A 26,964-nucleotide genomic window follows, 5' to 3' on the forward strand; every position below is an offset into this window, starting at 1 on the left:
GGGGGGGGGATCGAGCGTATGTGTGTGAAAGGATTTAAAAAACGGCTTGACATTTTCAAGACTTTATTTATTATTTATAGAATATTCAATTATCACTATAAAAATGTCAGTAATTTAAAAAATTCTTCTATAAATAAATAACCAAATGCAACTACAATGACAATTATTATTAAATTAAGCTACTCCAATGTATATTTAAATTTATTTTCCTACATATTCATATATATATATATATATATATATATATATATATGTCATCGTGATCAAATAAATTTAGAATATTTAATTTGCCCTAATAACGTAATATAACAAAAATTTTTTTTTATTCATTTTTCAGAAATTTACCTAGAAAGGAATTTATTTAGCAATTAATTCAATGTATTAAATAAATTGTTAATGAAGCTTTTCAATTATATATTATTATATTTTATTTATAAACAAAATTCCTAATTATGATATTTTAAATGCAATTAATTATATTAAATATAATATTTTTTGAGAATTTGTATTTAAATAGGTATACATAAATGCTAAAATTATGTAAAGAAAAATTAGAAATACCAATTTAAAGCAAATAATGCAAATATATAATAAATGATAATTGTTGACTTAAGAAAATAAGTAAAGAAACATAAATAAATTCGGTTAATATTTTATCAAGTGCTTGAAATATATAAATTTTTGTATGTAATTCATTACAAATACAAGATTATATTAATACAGTTTTAATAAATATGGTGAATTGTAAATATTATACAAGTATCGATTGATTTATAAATACTTATATGTCCCAGATTCTAAAATAAGCAAGTGTTTCTATAGTAATCGATCGCTTCCTTAAAGAATTATCGAAGGCCAAATTTTGAAATCAGGAGTTTAATAAATTATATGGCCTGAAGAAACATTTACTTGTATCGACCGTTAAAATATATGGAATTTAATCTCTGTTTAAATAAAGATAAAATGATCACATTTGTAAAAGTTATTTGCTTAAAATTTGGTGATATAATTATACATTTAATTAGTCTCTATGGTTGATTTAATTAAATAGGTAATGAAAACGAGTGCCAGGTTTCAATAATAATTTTATTGTTTAAAATAGAAAGAAAAAAAAATCATATTCATACAGTAGACATTAATTTATATCCATAACTTTCAAATATACAAAATTTATTTATATTCCGTTAAAATATTTGTGATGAAATGTTGATAGTACATGACACCGAAGTGAAGATTTATTTTTTCAGAATGAAAAATTTGCTCGGGTATTAGACACGTTCCGTGATTGACACCAATGAGCTGTTTGTTAAGCAGAAGGGGACCACCACTATCTCCCTAAAAATTTATTAAACAAATATGCATTTGTAAGTGGTTATAAAATATTTGTTTGATTAATGAGAATCATGCATGTAGTTATATTAATTATTTTTTCTTTCAGTTTCTTTTCTTCAAATTGATTAAAGAACAACGTGTGAAAATAAATTAGTATAAATTGCAATACATAATTTATCATGTCGATGCAAATTGTTGTAAATTAACGAAAAATTATTCGCTCTATCATTATCATCATTCATAATATATGAACAGCTAAAGGTCAATTCACTTATCTTTATTATCATTACTTACCATGGTATTACACGTTTGCGATGAAAATGGTTTTTAAGGACGAAAAGTATAAAATTTTATAATCTCCTAAATATAACGATAATTACTACATATCCAAATTATATTCATTTGATATTATAATCATGTTTTATTATTATTATTCAAACAATGAATGTAAAATAAGTAAAATGATGACAAAATTGATAAATTAAAGTTACATGTTGTAATGATCTAAATGAAATGATAATGCACGTCTATACATCTTTACAATAATAATGTTATTGTCAAATAACATTTAAAAATGATTTTCCATAAAGATTTTAATTATAAAATTTTCTCGTTTCATTTGCATCCTTAAATATACAATAATGACATAATTTCTTGTATTAATTAAACAATACGTCGATGCCACTCACTAAAGTGTCAATTTATAATCATTTCTATTCTACTTAATTATTAAATCTACATGGACTGATTACTTACGGAACTTAATTGGGCATAGGGATTTGCAGCAGTGAACAAATATCTTGCTGGGAAACGGCATTTTGGTGCGCCGAGCCGTTCAGATCGAGTCTCGCACTCTGCATTTGATAAAACTTCCACTTTCACGGTTTCCATAGTCGTCGGCATCTCATTATCGTTTGATATACCCCATCCTGCTAACTCGGCCACTTTCCCAACATATTCCGAATGAGATAAGAAGGAGATGACCGCTGGTTTGATTTGACTATTCACCTCCCGAGATAACTAAACAAATACATTAAATATCACATAATGTTATATAACAGATTGCATAAATAACTCACTATAAATAATGATTTATTTTAATGTAATTTAATTACTGTAAACACATTTAATTTATCCGAGTGTTTTTTTAATTAATTAATAATTTGGCCCCTATTGATTGTTGCCTTGATAATAATTATTATTATTAAGGTTAAGGTACATTGTTCGTACAATAATAATAATAATAATAATAATAATAATAATAATAATAACAATAACAATAATAACAATAATAATAATTATTATTATTATTATTATAATTATTATTATTATATTATATATTATTATTATATTATATATTATATATATATAATAGAATTATATATTATTATTACATTGTTCAGGTATTGTTAAGAAGATTAAGGTAAGAACATTACCCGTATTATAGCTATTTCGTGCTTATCCGTGTCCACCACAATATTCTTTTTTATTGCCCAATTTTTATATGTTACCCAATAATTCACATAATAATGTCCATCGAAATTCAAATCAACCGATCCTAAAATTACTCGTAAATTAATTGCTTTTTTCCCATCCAAACATTGTGCCGCGGTTATGACATCCTGCGATGAAATGAGTGTTCCCGCGCAGAAATGATGCATCGTTCCGCTAGGCATAGGTCTTGTTTGTAAAAGAGATGCAACGAATAGGAACTCGCCTTCTTGCACTTTTTCCACATTCTCGCCAATCAAGGCTTTGGCATTTACAAAATGAAATTGGCCATCTGGAGAATGAAATTCTTGTTAATTCGTAGTTGGAAAGGCTATTTTAATTTTTATACTTAAAATATTTTACTTAAATTATTTTATTATTATTGATCGAAGGATGTCGAACAATTTTCAATTACTTACAAAATGTCAAGCAGCAACTGAGGAAGACATAAAGTTGGATTGCCATTCTGAAAGAAGAAGTTGTAATGCCAGTGGAAAATTACGTTAGATTTTATTCACACGCTTAACACGTAATGATATAGTTTATGCAAATTTACAGTGCTTTATAATTCCTACGTATAATATGTATTCAATGAAATTGTGAAAAATAGTTAGATTATTATTATAAATTATTGCGTTAAAGTGTTATTAATCGGTGGCAAATATCGTATATTCTTTAAAAGCTTAAAATATAATACATACTTAAGGACTTACAAAATATATTCTTAGCACAATTATACAAAAATAAAATATTTCATATTATATATATATATATATATATATATTTTTTTTTTTTTTTAACTCGATCTAATTATCAATAATTATGTAGAAGAAAAGAAAATTTTCTGTTTCCAAAAATAAAATATAAAACTTATATGTTGAAAAGTATGCATTTACAAGTAGCCATTAATCTATTGTACATTTGAACATATTTTGTTATAATTATTTTAGGTAAAAAATTTTCTTGATTATCATGGTAATATTATATATTTTATTATTTATTTAAATATGCAAAAATTATTCTATTATAAATTACACAAATAAATAGAAGTGAACCAAGTAATTTTATATGTATTATAATAATTTTGTCTTCACGATTTCTCTGATACAAAATAGATACAAATTCGTGCAAAGAATTTTATGTTTTTTTTGTTAGAATTCGTTATTTTTTTTGTATTATTATAAGTAATATTTTTTTTTTTCTTTTTTTACTTTTTTCTTCCTTTTTGTTATTGACTAAATTACTTTTATATATATATATATATATATATATATATATATATATATATATATATTATTGAATACGGTATTTTTTATTTGTAATAATTTATGACTTTATGATATCATTTATATGAATAATGACTTTTATTTAGTTAATGTTTATAATTTAATAGATACGTTCAACTTTTATACTGAAAACATTTTACTTATTAAGTTTGTTCATTTTCTTTCCATATATTTTCACAACTGCTTATTACATGTACACAAATATAATCTACATTAAATATATACGATTAAATAAAACGTCATGAATAAAAATATCTTATGTAATATTTTTGATGTTACGCGGACTTTGATTAAACAATGTCTATTTTTTTACGCGTTAGGAAATAATTTTTAATAATTTAAAACTTATATATATCTTATTCAATTTATTTAATTACTGGAATTTGAATTTTCATTAAATTAATTTTAATATTACTATATACATATGTGTGTTTGCGTGTGCGTGCGTGTGCGTGTGCGTCTGTGTACAATTGTTTGCCATTAAAAGATGTATTTGTGTATAAAATAAATATTATGTATTTATATATAAATTAATTGGAAATATTTAATTGTATGATTTTAGATTATATTAATGAGAATAGTACAATGAATTTCATTTGGTAACTATTTTTAAATCTTGGTTGCTTCTATTGTATGGCTTAATTTGAATCTTATCTAGATTAATTGTGCGTCTATAGATTTCTTAGATCATGGATTTAAACAGATTCTAATACAATATATAAGAGCTTATGTACCTGGATAACCGATTATGTGATGTGATTAAAAATCAACGCTTCCCCCCCCCCTCTCTTGACCTCTCTTTCACTCTATTTCTCTCTCTCTCTCTCTCTCTCTCTCTCTCTCTCCGTCTCTCTATCTTACGAATATTTTTGTGTCCTCGTATCCGTATTCGTCAATATTTTGTTTATATTGTCAACTCGTTCAAGCGCGTCACAAACTTCGTCATCATTTTCGTTATTTTTCAATTTGCGATTTACTATTGTTTGAACGAACTATAAAAAGCTCAACCATTGTAAATTCCTTGATCCTACTATAGATGTAGTTTATTGATAATCTGGATATAAAGTAATTAAAAATATTAGTTTTATATTATATTTGGGTTATAAATTTAATTTTACATTTTATACGGAGAAAATTATAAGTTCATATTTAGATACACAAAAGTTTTGAGTTTCCCCTATATATATATATATATATATATAATGATACTACCTTTCTTTTATTATTTTATATTATTTGTACTTAATTACAGTAAATTTTATTATATCGCCTTATTGTATAGTACGTATATGTATTTCTTATCGTATGATATCTCAATTTAATATAATATAAAAGTTAATCTATTAACAATTCAGTTCAATTTATTTATTCTTTTCGTTTTAAGAGACGATGAAAACATGGTAGAGGAGCTTTCGACAGTTCAAGTTTCAAAACTTACAATTCTGTTTAAGTAAATATTAGATATGTTTTTTTTTTTATAAGTATAATTGAAAAATATAATATATAACTTTTCAAATTAACGAATAATGCTTTACAAACATGTAATTGATAACTGTGTTCATGCATATTGAAATTAATTTTAATAGATAAATATAGATTGCCATTTTTTTTTTTTTTTTTTTTTTTTTTTTTTTTTTTTTTTGAATACTGATAAAATAATTAATTTGAATTTATAAACCAACGGCAAATTTTATTATACTGAATCTGAATGTTTCTAAAAATTCTATTGACAATAAAAAAAATTAAGATATTAAAAGTAATTTGGTTTAGCTAAAAAGTGAATACTTTATTCTATTGAAATACATACAATAGACCTTTGGTCATATCAATATTGATCTAGATTAATGTAATCTACAATATTTATAGGACAAAAATGGCGAATATAAAATGTACTTGTAAAATCATAAAACTTGATTAAAAACTTTTATTGTCAGCAAATATCAATTAATACAATTTTCATTAATTATTTTAAGTATATAATTTAGATCATGTAAATTGTCAAGCTTTAAATAAATTACGATATTTTGTGAGAAATAAAGCCATGGCTCTTCATTTAATAGTAAAATTTAAAAATTTTTTATAATATCTAGAATAAATTTTCTATAATATGCAACGTGAACATGTACATTGACTTTATCTGGATGAAAACTTAGCTCATTGAAACATCCACTGCTAACACCGATTATTTCATTATTATACATAATTGGATCACCACTGTCGCCCTGAAAATAGTGTTAGAAGTACAAAAAGTAACTAAATCTAACTGAACGAATTGTCCGACTGCTAATGTTATTCAAGTGATTTACCGAAATTACCGTTTACGTATATATAATTTTAATACTCATACTGCACATAATTTTTAATATACGTTTTTAATATATGAGACTTTTATTAATTATATTATTCATTAATAATTAAATAAGAAATAAATACCTTCTAATATCTACATTATGATTTATGTACTTTATGTTTGATTGAAAATATTATTCTATATTGTATATATAGAATTATAATGGTAAAATAATAAATTGAAAGAAGAATTCATTTAACATTCAGTTTTTATATATTTCTGGACATAAATTATTCTTTCAGAGGATGTATAGAAAAAGTGTAGAATGATTTTGAATTATTTAGTTCAAATTTATCAATAATGCTCCACTAATATTCATTAAATTTAATTGAATGTTGAATTATAAATGCTCCAAATTTATAATCATTTGTAATCAGAATATCACCGACTTTGCAAGCAATATGCCAGTTTTAATAATAAAATTATTTATTAGCATTATATCGTTATTTATATTTGATATTTTGTGATTCTGATAGCTTTTTATCCTTTTCTTTTTCTAAATAACTTAAAAATCTGTTTGGGACAAACAATCCTTACATGACTCATCAAAGCATACGGTTCGGCAGAGGTACAAAAAATGTTGACACCAATATTAATTTCTCGTCTATGAAGTTTCATTATCCGATCTTTGCATTCGTTATTATTTAAAATGTTTAAAGTCACTGTTTCTAAAATAGATGGAACAATGCCATTAAGTCTTATACCCCATCCTGCTATTGAAACATCCAATCCATAAAAACTGGTTATTGGCTTCTGTGAAACTTTAGCTGCCTTAACATTAGCTGATACATAATTATTTAACTGAAAATATACATTTATACATTAATTTTCACATTAATTAATAATCATTCATAAAGATTATACATTTTTAAATCACTATTATAAACTAGTTGTAAACTAATATTTAATCTTATCTTGTACTGATTCCTAAGTTACATCGAAAAAAAGCTTTGGACTTAAATTGATTCATAATACTTCTATATTAAAACACAATCAAAAAATGAATGATGCAGAATTAATAGCAGAATTAATAAATATTTCTAATTCCAATTATTGAACATTGTTTGGGAGAAAATAATAGTCCGTTACTCTTATAACAGCAATGTCGTGTAGCTGAGATCCCGAGGCATTATTACTTTTGGTGTGCCATTTTGTGTAAGACATCCACCATTCGGCATTGAATTTTTCGCCACGTGCGAAATCAATTGCCCCGACCATAATTAAAATGCTAGATAAAATTTCGTCGATCAAGCAATGCTCAGCCGTTAAAACGCTATTAGCCGATACAAGAGTTCCGGAACAAAATCGAGCAATTTCATTAGGCCTCTCGGGATTAACTTTTGCAAGGGCTACGATAAAAGGAAATTCTCCCTCCCTTGCTTGTCTAACGTTTGCTCCAACCAGCGCCTTTGCATCTACATAATTACAATAATCACCTGAAGCATAAGGTTGTAAGCTTAGTTTATATAAATTGTCAGTCTACTGCTAATATAAAGTTGCATAAATGTTTGTTACTTACAAAATATTGTATATTGACATAGAAATATGTATATTGCAAACCACATTCTAAAACAATAATAATAGTTAAACAATAAAAACAACCCTGTATTATTAGAATTAATTATTAGAATTAATATTTACACTAATTTTTACATTACCCTAATTATGTATATTGTTTTATATACATATAAATGTAGGAGGATATGTATATGATAGAATAGATGATGTATATGCTACGTTGAGCCATTATATACAAAATCAATACGGATAATATTAGTTTTTTAATAAAATGTAAACGAAAGTTATTACATGAAAAAATGATAAATAAAAGATTCAAATTTTATCCGACTTTTAATAACTTTATTAATAAGGACTATTAATAAGGAAGTTAACTTAGTGCAATTATTATATTACAAAGACTTGGAAGATGTAATGGATCAGTAGGGTCCATATTTATTTCTCTAGTCAAAATCGGTGAAAGATAAGGGGAGAAATTTTTCAACAATTTTCAGCCCACTAATTCAATTTAAATAGATAAATAAAAATAAATTGATATTTGAATATAAATAAATTATTGATTGAAATATCTATTGATATAAATGAATGAGAGAATTTTAGATTTTAGTAAATATAGTGGCTAAATTTTTATATCTATTTTATTGAATTAATAAAAAAAATTTGTCTTCTCGGTTCAATAACCTTTTGATCCATTAATACGAATTACTATAGTTAATATTTTTAACTCTAAATGTTTATTAAAATTTGAACTATGACTATATTTGTAAAAATTTAAAACGTCTGATTTAAACTACGGTAATAAAATATTAATGTATTAGCAATAAAGAAAATAAAAAAGGAAACTTTAAGAAGTATAATTTTGAATACTTTCATAAAATACGTATCAAGAAAAATTTCACAAAAATGTCAATACATTACTGAGTCGTTGCCGTACGAATTATTGCTTTTTTTTTAAATAAGAGCATTTTAGAAATTGTTTTTTTTTTTTTTTTTTAATTTTAATAGTGAATCGTAAACTTTTATGTTCCAAATTTTAATGCAACGAAATAAGCCACCTGCCTTTATTTTATTTTATTTTTATTCAAGTAATTGATATATATTTTATTAGAAATTTATGGTTATATTTATACATAAATATTTTTAAATAATTTAAATATTCTTCTTCTTTTTTTTTTTTAATTTATGTAATGTCGTAAGCATACTTTTATTAATGTAATAAAAACATTTTAATAAAAAGTTTATTGAATTTGAATTTTATGCATTTGGTTTTATAATATAGATAATATAATATTTTCTAATACACTATAGATAGATTTTATTTTTTTCATTTCACATAAATTAAACTATAGGAATTCTTATTCAACCAACCAATATCTATTAATAGTACTATATTAAATAAAATTGATAAAAGTCTTGCCTTTACATTATACATCAATTTATATATAATGCATATTTACTTAATTGCAATCATTAGAAGTATGAAGATATAAATCATTGTATATATATATAACATTTTTTCTTATGAATAAGAAATAAGTTAATAATTTAATACGACTTATTTGAATTAAAAAATCGTTGATGAAATTTAATAGCAAACATTTTTCTGTTTATACTACTTCAGAATTAACTCTATTTTAAAGTATTAATAAATTATTATAAAAATGTAATATAATTTTGTGCAGTGATTCAAATATATATTTGCTATAATAATTTCATTTACTTAACATCGTATAGATTTTTTTTTTTTTTTTTACAAGTAGTCTTACTTTAATAAGAAAAATTTCAATTTTATGCAAATAAATTATAATCTAACTATTTTTGCTCGTCATTAACAAAATTATAGTGTGTATTTTTTAAATAATTCAAAAATAAATATGATAAAGAAAAAAATTAATTTGCGAAAGAATTATGATACGAAAAATTCGTACGTAAAGGATTTCATAGAATTAGGTTGCATATGTTATGTTCACTTTAATCTGAATAAATATTAAATAAATTTTTATATATATTGAACAGGTTAGTGACGGGTATAGGAACAAATTTATAATATTCATAGTAAAGTACTTGTTATGAAATAATAAATAGAAATTATATATCCGTTGTTTGTAACATCGAAAATGTGTATTTCATTTATCGTATTTGTTTACAGAATATTTGTATTTGATATACTTTAGGCTACATCCATATCAAGTGTATATTTATTAATATAGACTATTATATTATGTATTATATATAATGTTTGTAAAATATTTATAATTATTAATGGTATATGAGTAGTACAACAGTTTGAAAGATATAACACACAGATAAGTAAAATAATTTAATAAATTTATAAGTATTAGATTATATATCTTAACACTATTTTTATAATAATAATGATCATTCATTTTTTATTTTATTCGTAACAAAGAATGCTTTGAAATTATTCAAAAAAAAAAAACAACTAAGAATATCGTATTTAAAAAGACAGTTTTGACTTATTATATTTAAAGTTGTATATATTTAAAATTAAGTAAATCAGTATAGATTGTTAGTAATTTTATTGCGAACATTACAGTTTCATAATACGCAAAAATTGTATTATTTTATTAAAGAATATTTTTGTTATTACTTAATTATAATCATATGTCTCATTACTTTAGCATGTCAAAAACGAAATGACTTTATTTTATCTTTATTTTTAATGAATTGTCATGTAAAATTGTGTATACATGGATTTTATGATATTATCCTATATATTTTAATATTTATATCGCAGTTAATTTCAAATATTTTCGATCCTGATCAAACAAGTATTAAATATCTTATACATAAAAATATCGTTGTTGTAATTTTAAAGCAATTGTAAAATACAAATTCTTTTCGATGAATAATTTAACTTTCTAATATTTCTATTAATTTAAAAATAATTTAATAATTTTGTAAAACATCTATGATATAATGTCTATAATAATCAATACTGAAATGGATATTTATTGTATCTCTGCTATATGTTGATTGGTTAAATAACCATGTGCCACTGTTAATACCAACAATTGTATTATTATACAAAACAGGGCCGCCGCTGTCACCCTAAAAGAAAAATTATTTCTTTATATTATTAAATAAATATATTTTCACGTGTTGCTACCGAAAAAAGTATTTATATTTAATGGCGGATGAATTTATTAACTTTAACTGATTTCCATAAATTGAGATTAAATAAGCTTGTGTGGGCCCGTGTGTGTGCATTTGTGTTTTACAATTATAATGCTATAAATTTTAATAATGTACATTTTCATGATATAATTTTTTAATCAAAAAGCTCCTTGTATATAATGAAATGTCAGTGAATTTAATGCGTAACGATCCCATTTTAAACTATGTAGATAATAATATATTAAAGTAAATATTTTTAATGCAAATAGAGAAATTATTTGATACAATGAGATTTGTTTTATAGAGTTAAGCTATTTTATAATTTGAAAAGTTTATCAAGCTTCCGTAAATACTATATTACGATTGCTGAATTTAATATTTAAAATTTTAACAAATGAAGATAAATGCTTATATATAAATTTCCTCCTTAAAATAAAATTTAATATTTTTGTTGAAAATGTTCTTACAGATGTTAAATATGTGAATGGCTGAGTAGCAGTACACAACATGCCTTCATGAATCGTAATCCCAGATTCTTGAAGCCTTTGGACCCTTTCCTTACATTCTCGATATGTTAATACTGTTACAAAGGATGTTTCCATAGTAGTAGGAATTCTTTCATAATTGTTTCGACTCCATCCAGCTAGTGAAACATCCAATCCATATAATTGGCTATTTGACAATGTAGACAGAGCGACTGGTGTAATGTTATTTGGCAGTGTTGTCGACAGCTAAAATTTATATTTCTTTTAATATTTTGCGACTATTGTTTGTTCATCAGACTTGAGCGAAGATAATTAAAATACTTAATGTTTGTTATACTTTGATTATTTAAATTAAAGTTCATTCAAATTTCACTAGAATACGTGACAATAGTATATGTGGAATGGCAAATAATAATGTGTGAACGTATTATTAATACAAATAGGAAATAGAAATTATAATTTTTTTTTTGTCTATCACTATATTCTAGAATTTTTTAATGAAAATTTTACTTATTACTAATTTTACTTTTAATAATTTCATTATTTTTCTTTACGTTTATATACACAGGCTTACATTGATTATATTGAATTTTATTTAATCATTCGTATGAGCAAATTCATATTAAAAGTTCGGTCGAGTAGCTTTAATTCTGACCTACTAATGATCATTTATAAAACACGATATACAAATTTAAATACCGGCTAATAAATCATTTATTTCAAGAATATAAATCATATGTGTATATTTGATATATTGATAGATAATTAAATTTGCATTAATGTGGATTAATGAAAATTACAAATTAATGAAATAATTCATCCTTCCATCCAGCCGATGAAATTATATCTGTTGATTTACGTACGTATGTACGTTGTTTGTAAAAGATTAGCTCTTTTAGTTTATTCTTGTAAATTTAAAAGTCTAGAAGGAAATTAAGATATTTTTTAATTATTCGTATTTATACGTCAGATAGGGTATCAATGTATAGAATAAGCTATCTTTATTAATTAAAAGGACACTAGTATTAAAAGCGAAATTATCATTGAAATTTAGCATAATGAAGCATATTAACTTTTTCTACAATTATTTATTTTTCATTCCAAATTTATAGAACTCATTGTCATGTATTACCTACTTTAACCGTTAGAGTAATTCATTCAAACTATTGAAAGATTATAAAAATTGAAGAAAAAAAAAACGCATTTTTCTAGATTTTTTAAAACTGAATTTTCAACTGAACTTTCTCCTATTTTTGATACTTTTATTCTATTTAATATGTCTATTTATTTAATATGTCTAGTTATTTAATATGTAAATATTAGTATCAGACTTTCTCAATTTTAAATATTTCATGAGATCATAAATCTTTACTTTAAAAATAGTAAAATATCAATAGCTATTGAGTGATTATCAATATTTGATTATTATGGAGAACCGTTGATAATTTAGTTATTTTATTTTCCTAAACTTTTATTTTTCATCCTTTATATGCACAACAACATTGGCAATCAATTAACCCACACACTGCCATCAAGCTATTATTTATATTAGTGAATTATATTTACTTAACAATTATGAAACAAATTCGGATTTGTATGAAATGCTTCAGTAATAGTCAATTGATTAATAAATATCATTACACATTAACGTTCTTATCAAACCAAACCAAATGTTCCGTTAAATGTTATTATCTGAAATTTATAATTTTACCGAAAAATGCACTTGAAGTTGATAATGCAAAATTTAAGCAATATTAAGTTTAAAAACACAATATGAGTACATCTGGTTCTATATTTGTAAGTCTAGAGTAATGCCGTAAGTAATATAATAATATTGGTTATATTACTGTTTTGTATTAAGTCATACAAGTCTAAATAAAAATTAAATAATGAATAAGCTCAAGACTTACAAAGTTATGCGATGTTAATATATTGTTCTGCAGCTCATTATTTTATCAATAATTTTATAAGAAAAGATAAACAAACTTTTGTAAATGGAAAATATACTTTATTTAATACATTATAAAGCTTAAATACTGAAATGAAATGTGAATTGTAGTTTGCCAAATTACTTTCCAATACAAAAAATTAATGATTGCATAATTTTTACAAACGGTGCATTATATACATCTACGTTGTTATACAATTTACACATAATAATATTAGCATAATAATGGATATTACAGAATATTTATATACATAACGTTAAGAAATTTTCGAATTATGGTAAATGAAATTATCGAAAAATTAACTGAATTCCAAGTTGTATAATAATTTTTATTGATATTCCATACTATATATTTTTAGTCGAAATCACGGTAATATTGAATTTTCACAGTTTTCAACCAATCTTAACAACTTACTTCCCCTCACTCTACGTTATCGCCTATTTAGTGACTTAATAAAAATAATTCATGCCTTTTTTCTTTTTTTTTATGTGTATTAGTGTGTGTGTGCGTCTGCGCGTGCGCGTGTCTTTCAAATCTACATTAAATGTATATTGAAATTGGTATTTGGGTTACAGGCGATATTGATTCTAAAATATTGACCATTATAAATGATGACATTATGCTATCTATATAACGAAAACTTGGATAAATAATAGTTCATTTAAAAAAACGATAACGTTATGATTAATAGTCATAAAAACTGCTACAAAAATTACGAAAAATTTCCATGACAAGTATATTCTGTTCTACTGGATATCATGAATTAATAAACCACATGAATTGCAATTAAATTTACAATAATATATTTATCTGTATAATTCCATGATTAATTTTATATACGAATTTACTATTTGAACGATGACATGAAAGACGAAACAAATATCGCATATTTACCTCATTTATTTATTATGAATTTTATATTATTACATAAAAATGTTTACCAATGTCTATTAATATTATTAAGTTATATTTACCTTTATAATAGCAATATCATTAAAGTTAAAGGAAATAGGATAATTCTCGTACGTAGCCCAATTTGTGAATGTTAATTGCCAGTAAACATTGTATTTAATCCCTATTTTTATATTATGTGATCCAACATATATGCGGATTCTGTGGATTTCAATATTTAGTAGACAATGTTCAGCGGTTAAAATCTTTTGATTTGATATGACTGTTCCAATGCAGAAGCGATTTTTGTTTGGCATAGATGAGCGTTCATATTGTATAACAATAGGTACAACGAAAGGAAATTCACGTTCTGTAACTCCTCGAACATTTTCTCCGATTATTGGGCTACCATTTATAAAGTTGTATTGATGATCTCACATAAAACATAAAATACAATTATTATAATAATATATGGATATGATGGTCTACAAAACATTGTAAATAAAAATAAATCACTATATTAATACTTACAAAATATTATACATTGAACAAGAAGAAACTTCATTCTCTAATTGTAAATTTTATAAAAAGATGAAAATATAATAACTTAAATTTCTAATGACACGTAAATTAATAAATAATCTATTAGGAGGCTTTGTATTTTCATTAAAAAATTTTTAATCATATTGAATATTATTTTTTAAGAAAATAGAATATATGAATAATATTGAATATTAATATAGAATGTAATTAAATAACGTTTTTATAAGGCGATGATTTGAATTTTAAATATTCAAGAATCCTATCTTCCCTACGAATTTATTTAGTATGAATTTATTAATGATAATAATATGTACATTGTGATGTATAATTATATGTAAATTATGTGGAATCTGAAAACAAAATTCGGTATTAGATAATTTTTTATTGCAATGATAAATCTAAAGCTTTTAGTCTAAATTGAAACTAAACTCTATCGTTATTGAACCTCATTGATTATAGAAAAGTAACAAATTAGTTAATAGCATAATGTACATGTACTGCTATATTTCTAGTAAATTAACAATTTAATTAATGACTAAATTTTAATGCTTATGAATATCTCGATTTACTTTACTATATGAACTATACAATCTAATATTAATTAATATTAATTTACTCGTACATGTTTTTCCATATTTTTATTTATATTTTTTATATTTATATATTTATATGTTTATATATATATATATATATATATATATATATATATATATCCATATATATTTATACAAATCAATTACAATCCTGTTCAATAAATAAATATAATCTTATGCAAATAATTAATTTATCATGTAACAATAAGCATGATAATTTTTGGAATATTTTTCTAGCTGTTAGAGCAAATTATCTCGATTTTCTTCTTTCCAATGTTCTTTCAAATATATATATCATAAAATACTATAGAAAATGATTTTATATTAATAAAATAAAAGTATTAAAACTAAAATATATTATAGAAAAAAAAACAAATTTTTATTTTCTGCTTATACGTCTGTAGTTAACTAGAATTGCTAATTACTTTCATTAAAAATTATTCACAAATGAATTCATAATTTCATTTGCTGGACGTATTTCCATTGTCTAGAAAAGTACGAAATAAACTTCGGTTCTGGAAGATAATTATCTCATAATAAAATGAAAATCTGCTACTTTTTTATGTATCGGATAATGTAGTCATAAAAACGAATGACTGATATTCTAAAAGAATATTCTCAATTTCATTCATATTGATGGTGACTACAAAATTAGCGATGATTTATTTGTGATTATTAAATTGCAAAAATTAAATCCATAATTTTATTTATAATGCAAATGTATTATTATAAATCATTACATATTATTGTAAATCACTTACCAATCACGTTCAGAAAACTGTGGCAACGATTTAAACCAGCTGCTCCTGGTATACTCAAAAGAACAAAAAGTTCGGAAATCTATTTAATGAAATCTTTAAGCTTATCATTCATGAAAGCTTACGAGCTTACTTCTTTATTTACTTCTTAATACTTTAAATGCATTGAATTTAAATTGTACGATAATAAACAACGATAACAGTCGCTAAGAGCTGAACTTACCACTCGAGCAGTAGCTAAGGCTACCGTATAATGCTCGACACATAAGGATAATTAAACCTGTCGCCGAAATATCAGGATACTGTTCCTGATACACCAAATAGGTGATGCGTAAATTATATGAGAAATAATAAAACTTGTCAAACCTATAAAACATTTCAGCAAACGCAATTTAGTGTAATACAAGCGACAATATATTTTGTAATAAAATTAAACCATTGATCATTTATTATATTTGCTAAATTAAATTTTTTTCCTAACATTCAGCTGTTTAAACAACATATAATAAACTGGAAAAGTAAGCATAATAAAAGCAATCATTTAATCATTTAATTCACTAATATCAATTTTCCTGCTCTATATGCTCTATATTTTATGGTCATTGGTCACGGTAATGATAATCCCATTTTCATACCCTATAGTAATTTTATCTCAAAATTAATTTTTTAATTATTGAAGTCTTACTTGTTAATTTCATTCGAATAAGAATTTTAAGTTTACCACTAGCCTACGACTTAACGGTGATGTAATATTTATTATTTGAGCAGTGATACGATCCGTGTTTTTCCTAGGGGTATTATCAAAATGAATAGGTTAATAAAAACGTATAGATAAACGTAAGACTATCTCTAATTCAACATAATTCATATAAAAATAAATAAAAATTTATTTTATAAACAATCTTTGTCATTTCCTGCGGAGAATACTATTAAATTTTTAATAAAATATATACATTGATTATATGCACAATAGATGCACTAGATACGGTAATGAATATCCTGAAATGTTATATTGTAATATAGCAAGGTAAGTAATACGCATACTTACCGGAATAAAATAACTAAATTTTTTTAAATAAAAAACTACTTTGTATTTTAATTAATACAAAATTTCTATATATTTATGTGCACATTTCTTAAGTACATGTATAACTTAGTCTTATTGTTGAAGAAATTTAAGATATATTATTTTATTCAAATATATATATATATACTGATATTTCATAGGAATTTATAATATAATAAATATCAATCAGAATTTATACAATCCATAATAAATCTTTTCAAGAATCTAATTGCATAATGTAAATTAAGCTTATCTGGGTGAACCGGTATATCTGAATATAAACATAAACCGGCATTAACACCAATAAGTGTATTGTTATACACAGCTGGACCACCACTATCACCCTAATAATAACAATAAATGTATTATTAATAAACATATATAAGGTACATATTTATTTAATTAAGTATAAAAGTTTAGCCAAAAATATTTTTATCTAACAAATACAATTTTTATTAAATTGAACTTTTTATAAATTTAAATATATTATTTTATTATTTAACAGTTAATTAAAAATATTATTAAATAATTAATATTAAATAATTGATAGAATGTAATTAATCATGAAAATAATTGGCAATTATAAGGTAAAATAAAATAAAAGAAGAATTAAATTTTAAAATAAATTCAATAAAATATTATCATTATAGAATAGTTCAAATTCAATATTTTTCTAGATTGTCTAAATAATAATTATTCAATTGATACGATTAAAAATATAAAATCAATAATAATCAACGTAATTGGACAAATCATATGAATTATATTATTCATTTCCAGTACAATTAACATGAATTTGTTAATTTGTTAATTTGTTCTTCGAGTATAAATATAAGTTACATCCGTAGCCTAATAAGATTTCATATACAGATTTTAAATATATTTTCTGTGCATATAAGATATACAAATTGTACAATTTGTAATCTAATTAACTGCAATCAAAATTTTGATTTAATATTTTATACGTATGAAATAATATATATATATATATATATATATATATATATATATATATATATTTTTTTTTTTTTAAATCATTATTTGATTCCCTATATAATAGTGGCATAATTTGCTGTTACAGTATTTATGGATACTTTGATATAAAAGAAAAAGAAAATATAAATATATTTGTAAAAACAATGTGTACTTACATCAGACAGGAAAACATAGGGTACGATAGAAGAACACAAAAATTTCCTATGAAAACGTAATTTTTTCCCACAAGCAATTTTCGTCCTTCTTTCACATTCTGTCTTACTTAATATTTTAATAGTAGCCGTTTCCATAATTAAAGGCATATTTGTTTCATTTTTTTTACCCCATCCAGCTAGTGAAACTTCCTTATCGAATAATTCGCCATTTGACAATGTAGACAGAGCTACTGGTTTAATGTCATCCGGTACTGCTTCGGACAGCTAAAAATTATATTTCTTTTAATATTTTGCGATTATTGTTTGTTCATTAGATTTCAGCGAAGTCGATTAAAACAATAAATCTTTGTTATACTTTGATAATTTAAATAAAGTATTATTAAAGTTTTACTACAGTACGTGGAAAGTGCCAAGAATTTTTGAATTAATATTCGAAGGAGGACTGTAAAATAGTGATAGGCGATCGTATTGTCGATAAAAATTTTAAAACTGAAGTTTTGTAATCAGTCAATGAAATATTTCGTTTATAGTAAATATAATATTCGAATTCTCTAAGAAATGCATTTATACATATACGTATTTTTTTTGGATGAAATATCTAATCATTTTATAAATTGTACTACTACTACTACTACTACTACTACTACTACTACTACTACTACTACTACTACTACTACTACTACTACTACTACTACATTTTATTATTATTATTATTATTATTATTATTATTATTATTATCGTCGTTATAATCCCTCACTCAATTTTTCGATTACCGCTTATATTTTTATATAAATACATATATAGAAAAGAAACAATACTTTACCCTTATTATCGAAACATCATTTTGATCATCAATAAGAGGAACATTATTGTGCCGAGCCCAATCCTCATACCACTGTGTCCAATAAATACCATATCCGGTACATAATCTAATATCGTCTGATCCAACCATTATTCGCACCAAACTATATGTTTTATCGGCCAAACAGTGCCGGCAAGTTATGACATCTCGATTTGTAATGAGACTTCCGGTGCCGAATGGCTTAATGAATGATGTATCATCTGTATGCAGTAATGCAAGAACAACTACAAAAGGAAATTCTCTTTCCGTTACTTGTCGAACGTTCTCTCCGATTAAAGCCTCAACATTTCCAAAAATACTTTGATTATCTAAAAAATAAAGATGAGAGGTTATTTTTATTTGCGTAAAGCTATCGGTATCATTCTATAATAATATAAAAGAAAAATTTTTCTATATTTTTTAAACGAAATCCTTCTGTTACTTACAAAGTATTATATATAGAACAAGAAAAAGGTGTGATTTGAAGTCCATTCTGAAAATATTAATTTGTAATAAGATTTATAATACATTAATTCAGACTTATAAGAGAATAATACTACGGCACGTAATTTATTACATAATAAATCGAATATGAAATATGATTATACGATAGAAAACTGAAAATTCATATTTTTATAGTTTGGTTTGAAATACATGAAAATCTTTTTTATTTAATAAACTCTAGATATAAAGAATCACTTGCAATTATGATTTGTAATGTGACTTATAAAAAAATATATTCCCAACTAATCGATAAAAATCAAAGTATATACTTTTTATTCCTAAGTATTTCTATATTTTTACTATAAATACGCAGCAGTCATATATATATATATATATATATGCTAATATATGCATACTTAGCATATTTATAATATATTATAATATATTTTTTATGATTGAATCATCAACATTTCTCATTTACATTTGAAATTAAATTTAATTATGATAAATAATATAAATTAGAGACAGTATGTGTTGGGTAGAATATTTATAATCATTAATATCTATTTAACTAAATTAATTTGAATTTTCTTGATAATTATGTACCGATACTAATCATTATCATGCTCAGTTATCTTCGTTACTGAACATATGTTAGCACTTAAAATTTGATAATCTATTATTGTAATAAATAAATTCGCTATGCTAATAAAGATATTGTTCAATTTATGTAAATACATTTTCTTATATTCTATTCGTTTCCGTATTAGATATGGCAACTCGAGTGATATTAATATCACTTGTTAAACTTGATAGGCTTGGGCTGATACTTTTACAATAAAAGAAAATCCGTACATATAACTTACTACAAATTGAAAATCTAAACAAATTAGTTATCATTTAGTAGGTATAGTAGTTTAAAAACAATTAATAATAATATAAGTACTAATAGTAACTATAATATAACTATTTTTAAGTATTTCTCCTTAGTTAAATCTATAGACTAATATAAATACTAAAAACAAAAAGTTAATAAGTCATTTTATAAAAATTATAATGTTTGTGTTATAAATAATTATGTTCTTGTTAGGAAGATTTTCATCGCATGATTAATGAAATTTAACAATTATATATGTAATATAATTTTCAATCAAGATATAATTTAAAGATATTAGTCGATTATTTATTCTTATTGTTTAAAAGAAATTTTTTTAAGTATTTAAAATGAATTTTTAGAGCTTACATATATTATATTTATATAATTCAGTTGACGTATACTTAAAGTTTTAAATTTATGTACTCACTCCTCGATCTATACTATTTTTATTAAATGGAGTATTATGAAATAATATTTCTTTACACAAATATAGCGATATATATATATATAAAATATTTTTATCTCTTATCGTGAATTTATTTTAATTTGTTGTATTATGTTATTACGTTATGTTTTTCTTATAGTTATTTTTAATTCGAACTTCTGAGTTACAAGTTATTAATATATATATGTGTATATATATATATATATATATATATATATATATATATATTATACGGATACAATTTGGATGAATATTATTTTATTGTAATGATAAAATGTTAATCAAACAATTTGTGTGCATAAAATATAGTGAATAGTAGCTTTGATATATTTCCATATTTTTGAAAAAAATTTAATTATCTGATTGTTTTTAATAGTTTACTCAAATATTTTATCAATTAGGAAGCGATAATGTTTATATGTATTCGATTACTATTAGATAAATTAAACATAAAAGGATGAAAAAGCATGCCTTAATAATAATTGTTGCAAGCCACTATCTATTTTAGAATCGTTATAATTAATATGTAATTCAATATTTGAAAATTTTTTGAAAATTTTTGATTAAATATTGACAATGTTTGGTGATAAGATAAGCCATTTCAACAAAAATAGCTTTTGCCTTGACAACTAGCACTCACGTCGTTTTAAATAAATAAAGTTTGAATTATTCTATATTATTTTCATACATACTATTTATATATATATATTATTTACAAAAAAAATAATTTATTTTTAATGAAAAGATGTTAGGAAAAATTAATTTGAGTCAAAATGATGATAATGGAAAATCAAATTTTTTTGTTTTCTTATCAAAACGGCGAAAGGCCGTTGACAATAAGCTCGATATAATTCGAGCATAAGCTAGAATAATAAAAAATACTAGAAGAGGAACAAAAGAAATGAAAGAAGAGAGAAGACAAGACACCGTCACGATCTTTCGATCAGCTTTTGGTCTCCGATTTTCCCTAAAGACGTGGGCAAAACGTTTGTAAGAACTTTGGCGATCTCGCAATGTATTATAGTTTAGTAATGGTCTCTTACAGCTTATTAAGTAGTCATGTGGATAATTTCGTCACTTATTAATATTATTATAAAAACGCTATTTTACCTCCATCCATTTTTATTTCCTAATTTGATTTCCATCCGTGATGTAGACATGCTGTGTCAAATAGCGTTTTTGTGGTCAGCGCTCGTGGAAAAAAAATTTCATAGACGTTTCGACCACCTTACCGATAATTCTTTATCGTGATATCGTGTAATTTTATAAACTAAATAGTCCTTTAATTTCGTGGCAAACTAATTTTATATGAGATCACTTTGAATTTGATAATATCCACTCAATTTGTAAGGTCGGCGCTCAAATTGCGCCTATAGCCAATTGATGTTTCCAGTTTTCTTGGTCACTGTACTTTCGAACTGTAATCGTCAGAATACAATTCGTCATTTGAAAATCAATTTTCCGTAAAAATTTGAAATGGTATCATCCGTAAGTAGTTGTCAACAGCCCATTTCCTCGATGAGTTCGCCTGTCGAGAAAATAATTCAAGAAGATACTTTACCTTTATCATTTAATACAATCGGCGTAATACAATTATTTATTATACTCGATATTGATTAGTATATCGATTGATTATGATATCCGATATTGTAACTTAGTAACTTGTCCGAGTATAACGTAACGAGTCCTGCTCGGTGATCCTAATGGACGAGATCTGAATTTCGATGTTATAGATCAATGTTCTTCTATATATATATATATATATATATATATATATATATATATATATATATATAAGGAGATTCAAGGGAGGATAATAGATTGTAATAACATTTTTTTTTATGGTAGATACGAATATTATATATCCTTATATAAAATTATATGTTCCTCGAGTACAATATTGAGTCTGTTCAATGCTTGAAATTGCATGGATGGACAATCCGAGGTATCCATCGACTGGGACGATGAAGAGGGATCGATCTCTGCTAAGCCACGTACGATTCTTTCATGGATTCCGAGAATTTCTCTTGAATGAAGTGGAGGGGAGGATAGTGCGTACTAAAAGAGTGAGAGATATATAAGGAAAAAGGAAATGGTATACGTAAATTTAATATAAACATCATACTAGTTTTGTAAGTATACAATCACTTATATAGACCTGTAAATATTTTAGTAAACTAATCGTGTCGTATTTTAAAATTTAATAAAGTATTATTGATTTATAAAACATTTTTAAAAAGTTGCAATATGGATTTCTAGTTTAAAACATAAAGTTGTAAATGTCAATGTATCAATTGTGCGAAAGTATTATTTCGGTATTTTTATAAGTATACAAATATGTTATTCCTCCAATGAATTTTTTCTGATAATTTTTTATTTTTAATGTAATGTATCATTATTTCAGCTGTCAATAAAAATTTTTTTCAAATTTATATTGTGTATAAAGTAACACCTGAAAGAATAAGTAACCACAAAAAATAATAATGATATTAGTATAATTTTTATAATTTTACATAAAGCTTTTTTCCATTTAATTAATTCTCATAGAAATCTAATCATCTGTTCTTACTAAAGAATACAACATGAATTTGTTTGCAATATATATATATATATATATATATATATATATATATATATATATATATATATATCACAGAAAGTATAAATAATAAATATTTGATATTTTTTGAATTCAGTTAATGATCTTTATATTTTAGAATTTTTTAGAATTAAAAAGACGAGATTAGAATTTATAATACCGAACATAGGTTCTTCAGATTATTAAAATTATACTCGTGCAACGTAATAGTGAAGTTCGTTCTGATGTACCATAAAATAATCTTGAATTTAAACAAATGGATTTTTTATGGACAATGTTGATACGTACTGCAAACTCTTCGATCGGCAGAATTTAAAAATTATTTCTAAAGTAAGTGATTGGTCCATAAATGGTAGAATTGTTCTTTTCTGGAATTGATGTTTTGGAAAAATAAAAAAAAAAAATATTTGGTGAAGAAAATTTTAATTTTACCATCATTCTATTAATAAAAAAAAAGATTTTTGTTCTATTTATTGATTATTTGCATTTACGTAAATAAGCAAATTTATCTATATATTTTTGCAATAGTCATATGATTGTTTTGAATTCCTTTCATATTCTCATTTTCAGTTCACTGATTAGATATTATCAATCTGCATACGATCTGTAGTACACTAATCGGTATTTAAATCATCTTTCTAGAAAATAAACTAACAAAAAATGAAATGATTGAATATTTACGTAGAGCAGCGTAACGACAAAATAAAACTCTTGTTTGCTTTTCTTCTTACGTTTGCCGAATATTACCGTTTATGAAGCTAAATTGATTATTTAAAGATTAAAATATTTGACATAACTGGAATATTAACAAAGTGTATATTTCTATTATTTATTTATTAGATGGCATTCATATACAATATTAAGATTCGAAAAAAAGGGATTCCATAGTACATTTTTGAAATATAAATAATGCATATAAACGTGTGTAATAAAAAAATTTACAAATAAAATCTTATTATAATTTTACATCACTTGACTAAAAATATTACATTATTATCATTTGTTTAAGCAGCGTAGTTATATAGTTTGAGAATTAATGACGTTTGGAATGTAGATGTGATTGCAAATTATATTCGATTACAGTATTACTACATTTATATAAATTGATTATAAAAAAAAAACTAGTTTCCTCTCTTCCCGCGCTCCTCTCCTCTCACTCTATTTTATACTTAATATTTCTTTCTAGATACCTAAATTATAATATAATAATAAGTATCTCAAGTGATTATGGGGAGCTTCAATAAATTCTGTTTGTTTTTTCTTTTATATAGAAAATGTGTTCCCTTGATTAGAAAAGAATCTTTTTATCACAATAAATTTGTATAGTTTAGTAATTGTTGTACACATTACATTTTTAATTTGTAACAAACTTCAAAAACGTACATATTTAAATTCCGATCAACTATTATATAAATTATTCAACGACATAGAGTATATGCGACATACACAAATCATTATAAAATAAAGACTCAAAAATTTTATTTTTTATAATTAATATTTAACTGCGTTTTATCGTTCGTTAGATAATTTTTTAACGAAAGAATTAAAAATTTCAGTATCACAAACAGCATTAAATATTTATAATTATAAATTGATAACAAATTTATTTATATCTTTATCGTTTTTAATATTGTTATATTAATATTTAATAATAATTTTTTAGTAAAATTTTTACTTTTTTATATACAGAACTTTTTATACACAGATAGTGAATAATTATCAAACTATATAAATGAATTTTTTAATCTTTATTGTATGTTATAAATTATTTTTTACCATTGAACTTCATTATGTATGTTATAATATACCTTGTCTAGATATAAATAAATTTATTTAACTCAATTTGTCGGATGTAAAAAAATTTACAATTTTACAAATGTGTTTCTTGTACCAATTTAAAATTTATAGTGTCATATCAATAAAATCAATAATGAAAAAGTGCATATAATGTGAAATAATATATAGATAAAAATACTAACTCACAAACAAATTTGCTTACATTTTTCCAGTATCACATCATTTTCATTTCAAGTTAACTTATGATATATATTTCGATATCTACATTATTATCTCTAATATATTATAACTTTAGTTAATACTAATGATCATTCGAAATAGATTGAATTATAATCTATTAGAATAAGAATACATATATCGCTGAATACTTGAGTAGCTTATATATATATATTTATATATTAAGTATAATCTGTGAAAAAAATTAAAATTCAAAAATATATTAGCGAATTATACGATAGCGAATAAAACTAAAGCATTTACTCGATGCCTATTACATAAAATTTTCAATTCTTTATTAAGTTAATTAATAAATCATTCATTTATTAAGAAAAATAATAATTTGATTAATTTTATAAATTTATATTTTTAATTTGACATTATAGCAAACTGATAAATTGTCATATAAAAAACAATTAAGAATTATTATAAGAATTTATCTATAATTTTATTTAAAAAATAAAATTGATCATAAAATCTGAATTCGTGAAGGCATACGATATAATATAAATTTATAGATTACATCTTTAGTTAGCTTTCGAGTATAATAAATTACATAAGTGTACGTATTTTATAATGAATTAAACTATTATATTATTAAAAATTACATAAATGTATAAATAAAATATCGAATTACCAAAATATTAAAATATTATATAAATTTTATTGAAATTTATACTCTACATGAATTTATAATTTATTATCATTTGAATTTGAATTATTTAAAAAATCTGTAATAAAACTTTGGTAATAGGAAATTGCACAATGAAGGTTTATTTTTCCTGGATGTGCAGGTTGTCCATTATACAAACAAGTGCCCATAGTAATACCGACAAGCGTATTATTGTAAAAAATAGGACCGCCACTGTCGCCCTAAAAATAAGACACTGTGAGATAGATTTAGCAATTTCATATATAAAACATAATTATCTATGTATAAAAATAATATATATAGATAACTAATTGCGTTTACATTCTTTGAAGCAAACTTTGTTTCACTAAAATATATATCTTATATGTTATTTACATTAATTTATTGATATTGTTAAATAATTTTTGTAATAAGTGAAAATACAAATTCTAAATTTAATGTCTCTCTCTCTCTCTCTCTCTCTCTCTCTCTTATTCTCTATCTATCTAACTCACTCTCTACGTGTATATATATATATATATATATATATATATATATATATT

At 23.3% G+C, this 26,964-nt stretch overlaps 3 protein-coding genes across 3 annotated transcripts; all 3 read right to left on the reverse strand.

Annotated features, from left to right (window-relative positions):
* Positions 1-1,134: 1,134 nt before the first annotated feature.
* On the reverse strand, positions 1,135-3,128 carry LOC105365083 (trypsin-like). Its single transcript, XM_011503169.1, has 3 exons — positions 2,769-3,128; positions 2,089-2,352; positions 1,135-1,335 (listed from the first exon to the last, which is right to left on the reverse strand). Exons 1-3 carry the CDS (start codon positions 3,006-3,008, stop codon positions 1,171-1,173), a joined length of 669 nt encoding a protein of 222 aa, XP_011501471.1. The 5' UTR covers positions 3,009-3,128; the 3' UTR covers positions 1,135-1,170.
* A 3,033-nt stretch (positions 3,129-6,161) lies between these two features.
* On the reverse strand, positions 6,162-15,051 carry LOC105365158 (trypsin-like). The gene is made up of 5 exons (XM_011503253.1): positions 14,972-15,051; positions 14,524-14,873; positions 11,583-11,846; positions 6,997-7,260; positions 6,162-6,331 (listed from the first exon to the last, which is right to left on the reverse strand). The coding sequence occupies exons 1-5, from the start codon at positions 15,003-15,005 to the stop codon at positions 6,176-6,178; spliced, it is 1,068 nt and encodes a 355-aa protein (XP_011501555.1). The 5' UTR covers positions 15,006-15,051; the 3' UTR covers positions 6,162-6,175.
* A 3,273-nt stretch (positions 15,052-18,324) lies between these two features.
* Positions 18,325-22,399, reverse strand: LOC105365159 (uncharacterized). Its single transcript, XM_011503254.1, has 5 exons — positions 22,269-22,399; positions 19,839-19,885; positions 19,375-19,721; positions 18,659-18,815; positions 18,325-18,332 (listed from the first exon to the last, which is right to left on the reverse strand). Exons 1-5 carry the CDS (start codon positions 22,316-22,318, stop codon positions 18,325-18,327), a joined length of 609 nt encoding a protein of 202 aa, XP_011501556.1. The 5' UTR covers positions 22,319-22,399.
* Positions 22,400-26,964: the final 4,565 nt, after the last annotated feature.

Source organism: Ceratosolen solmsi, unplaced genomic scaffold, assembly GCF_000503995.2.
Source record: "Ceratosolen solmsi marchali unplaced genomic scaffold, CerSol_1.0 scaffold45, whole genome shotgun sequence".
In the NCBI taxonomy this organism is placed as follows: domain Eukaryota; kingdom Metazoa; phylum Arthropoda; class Insecta; order Hymenoptera; family Agaonidae; genus Ceratosolen; species Ceratosolen solmsi.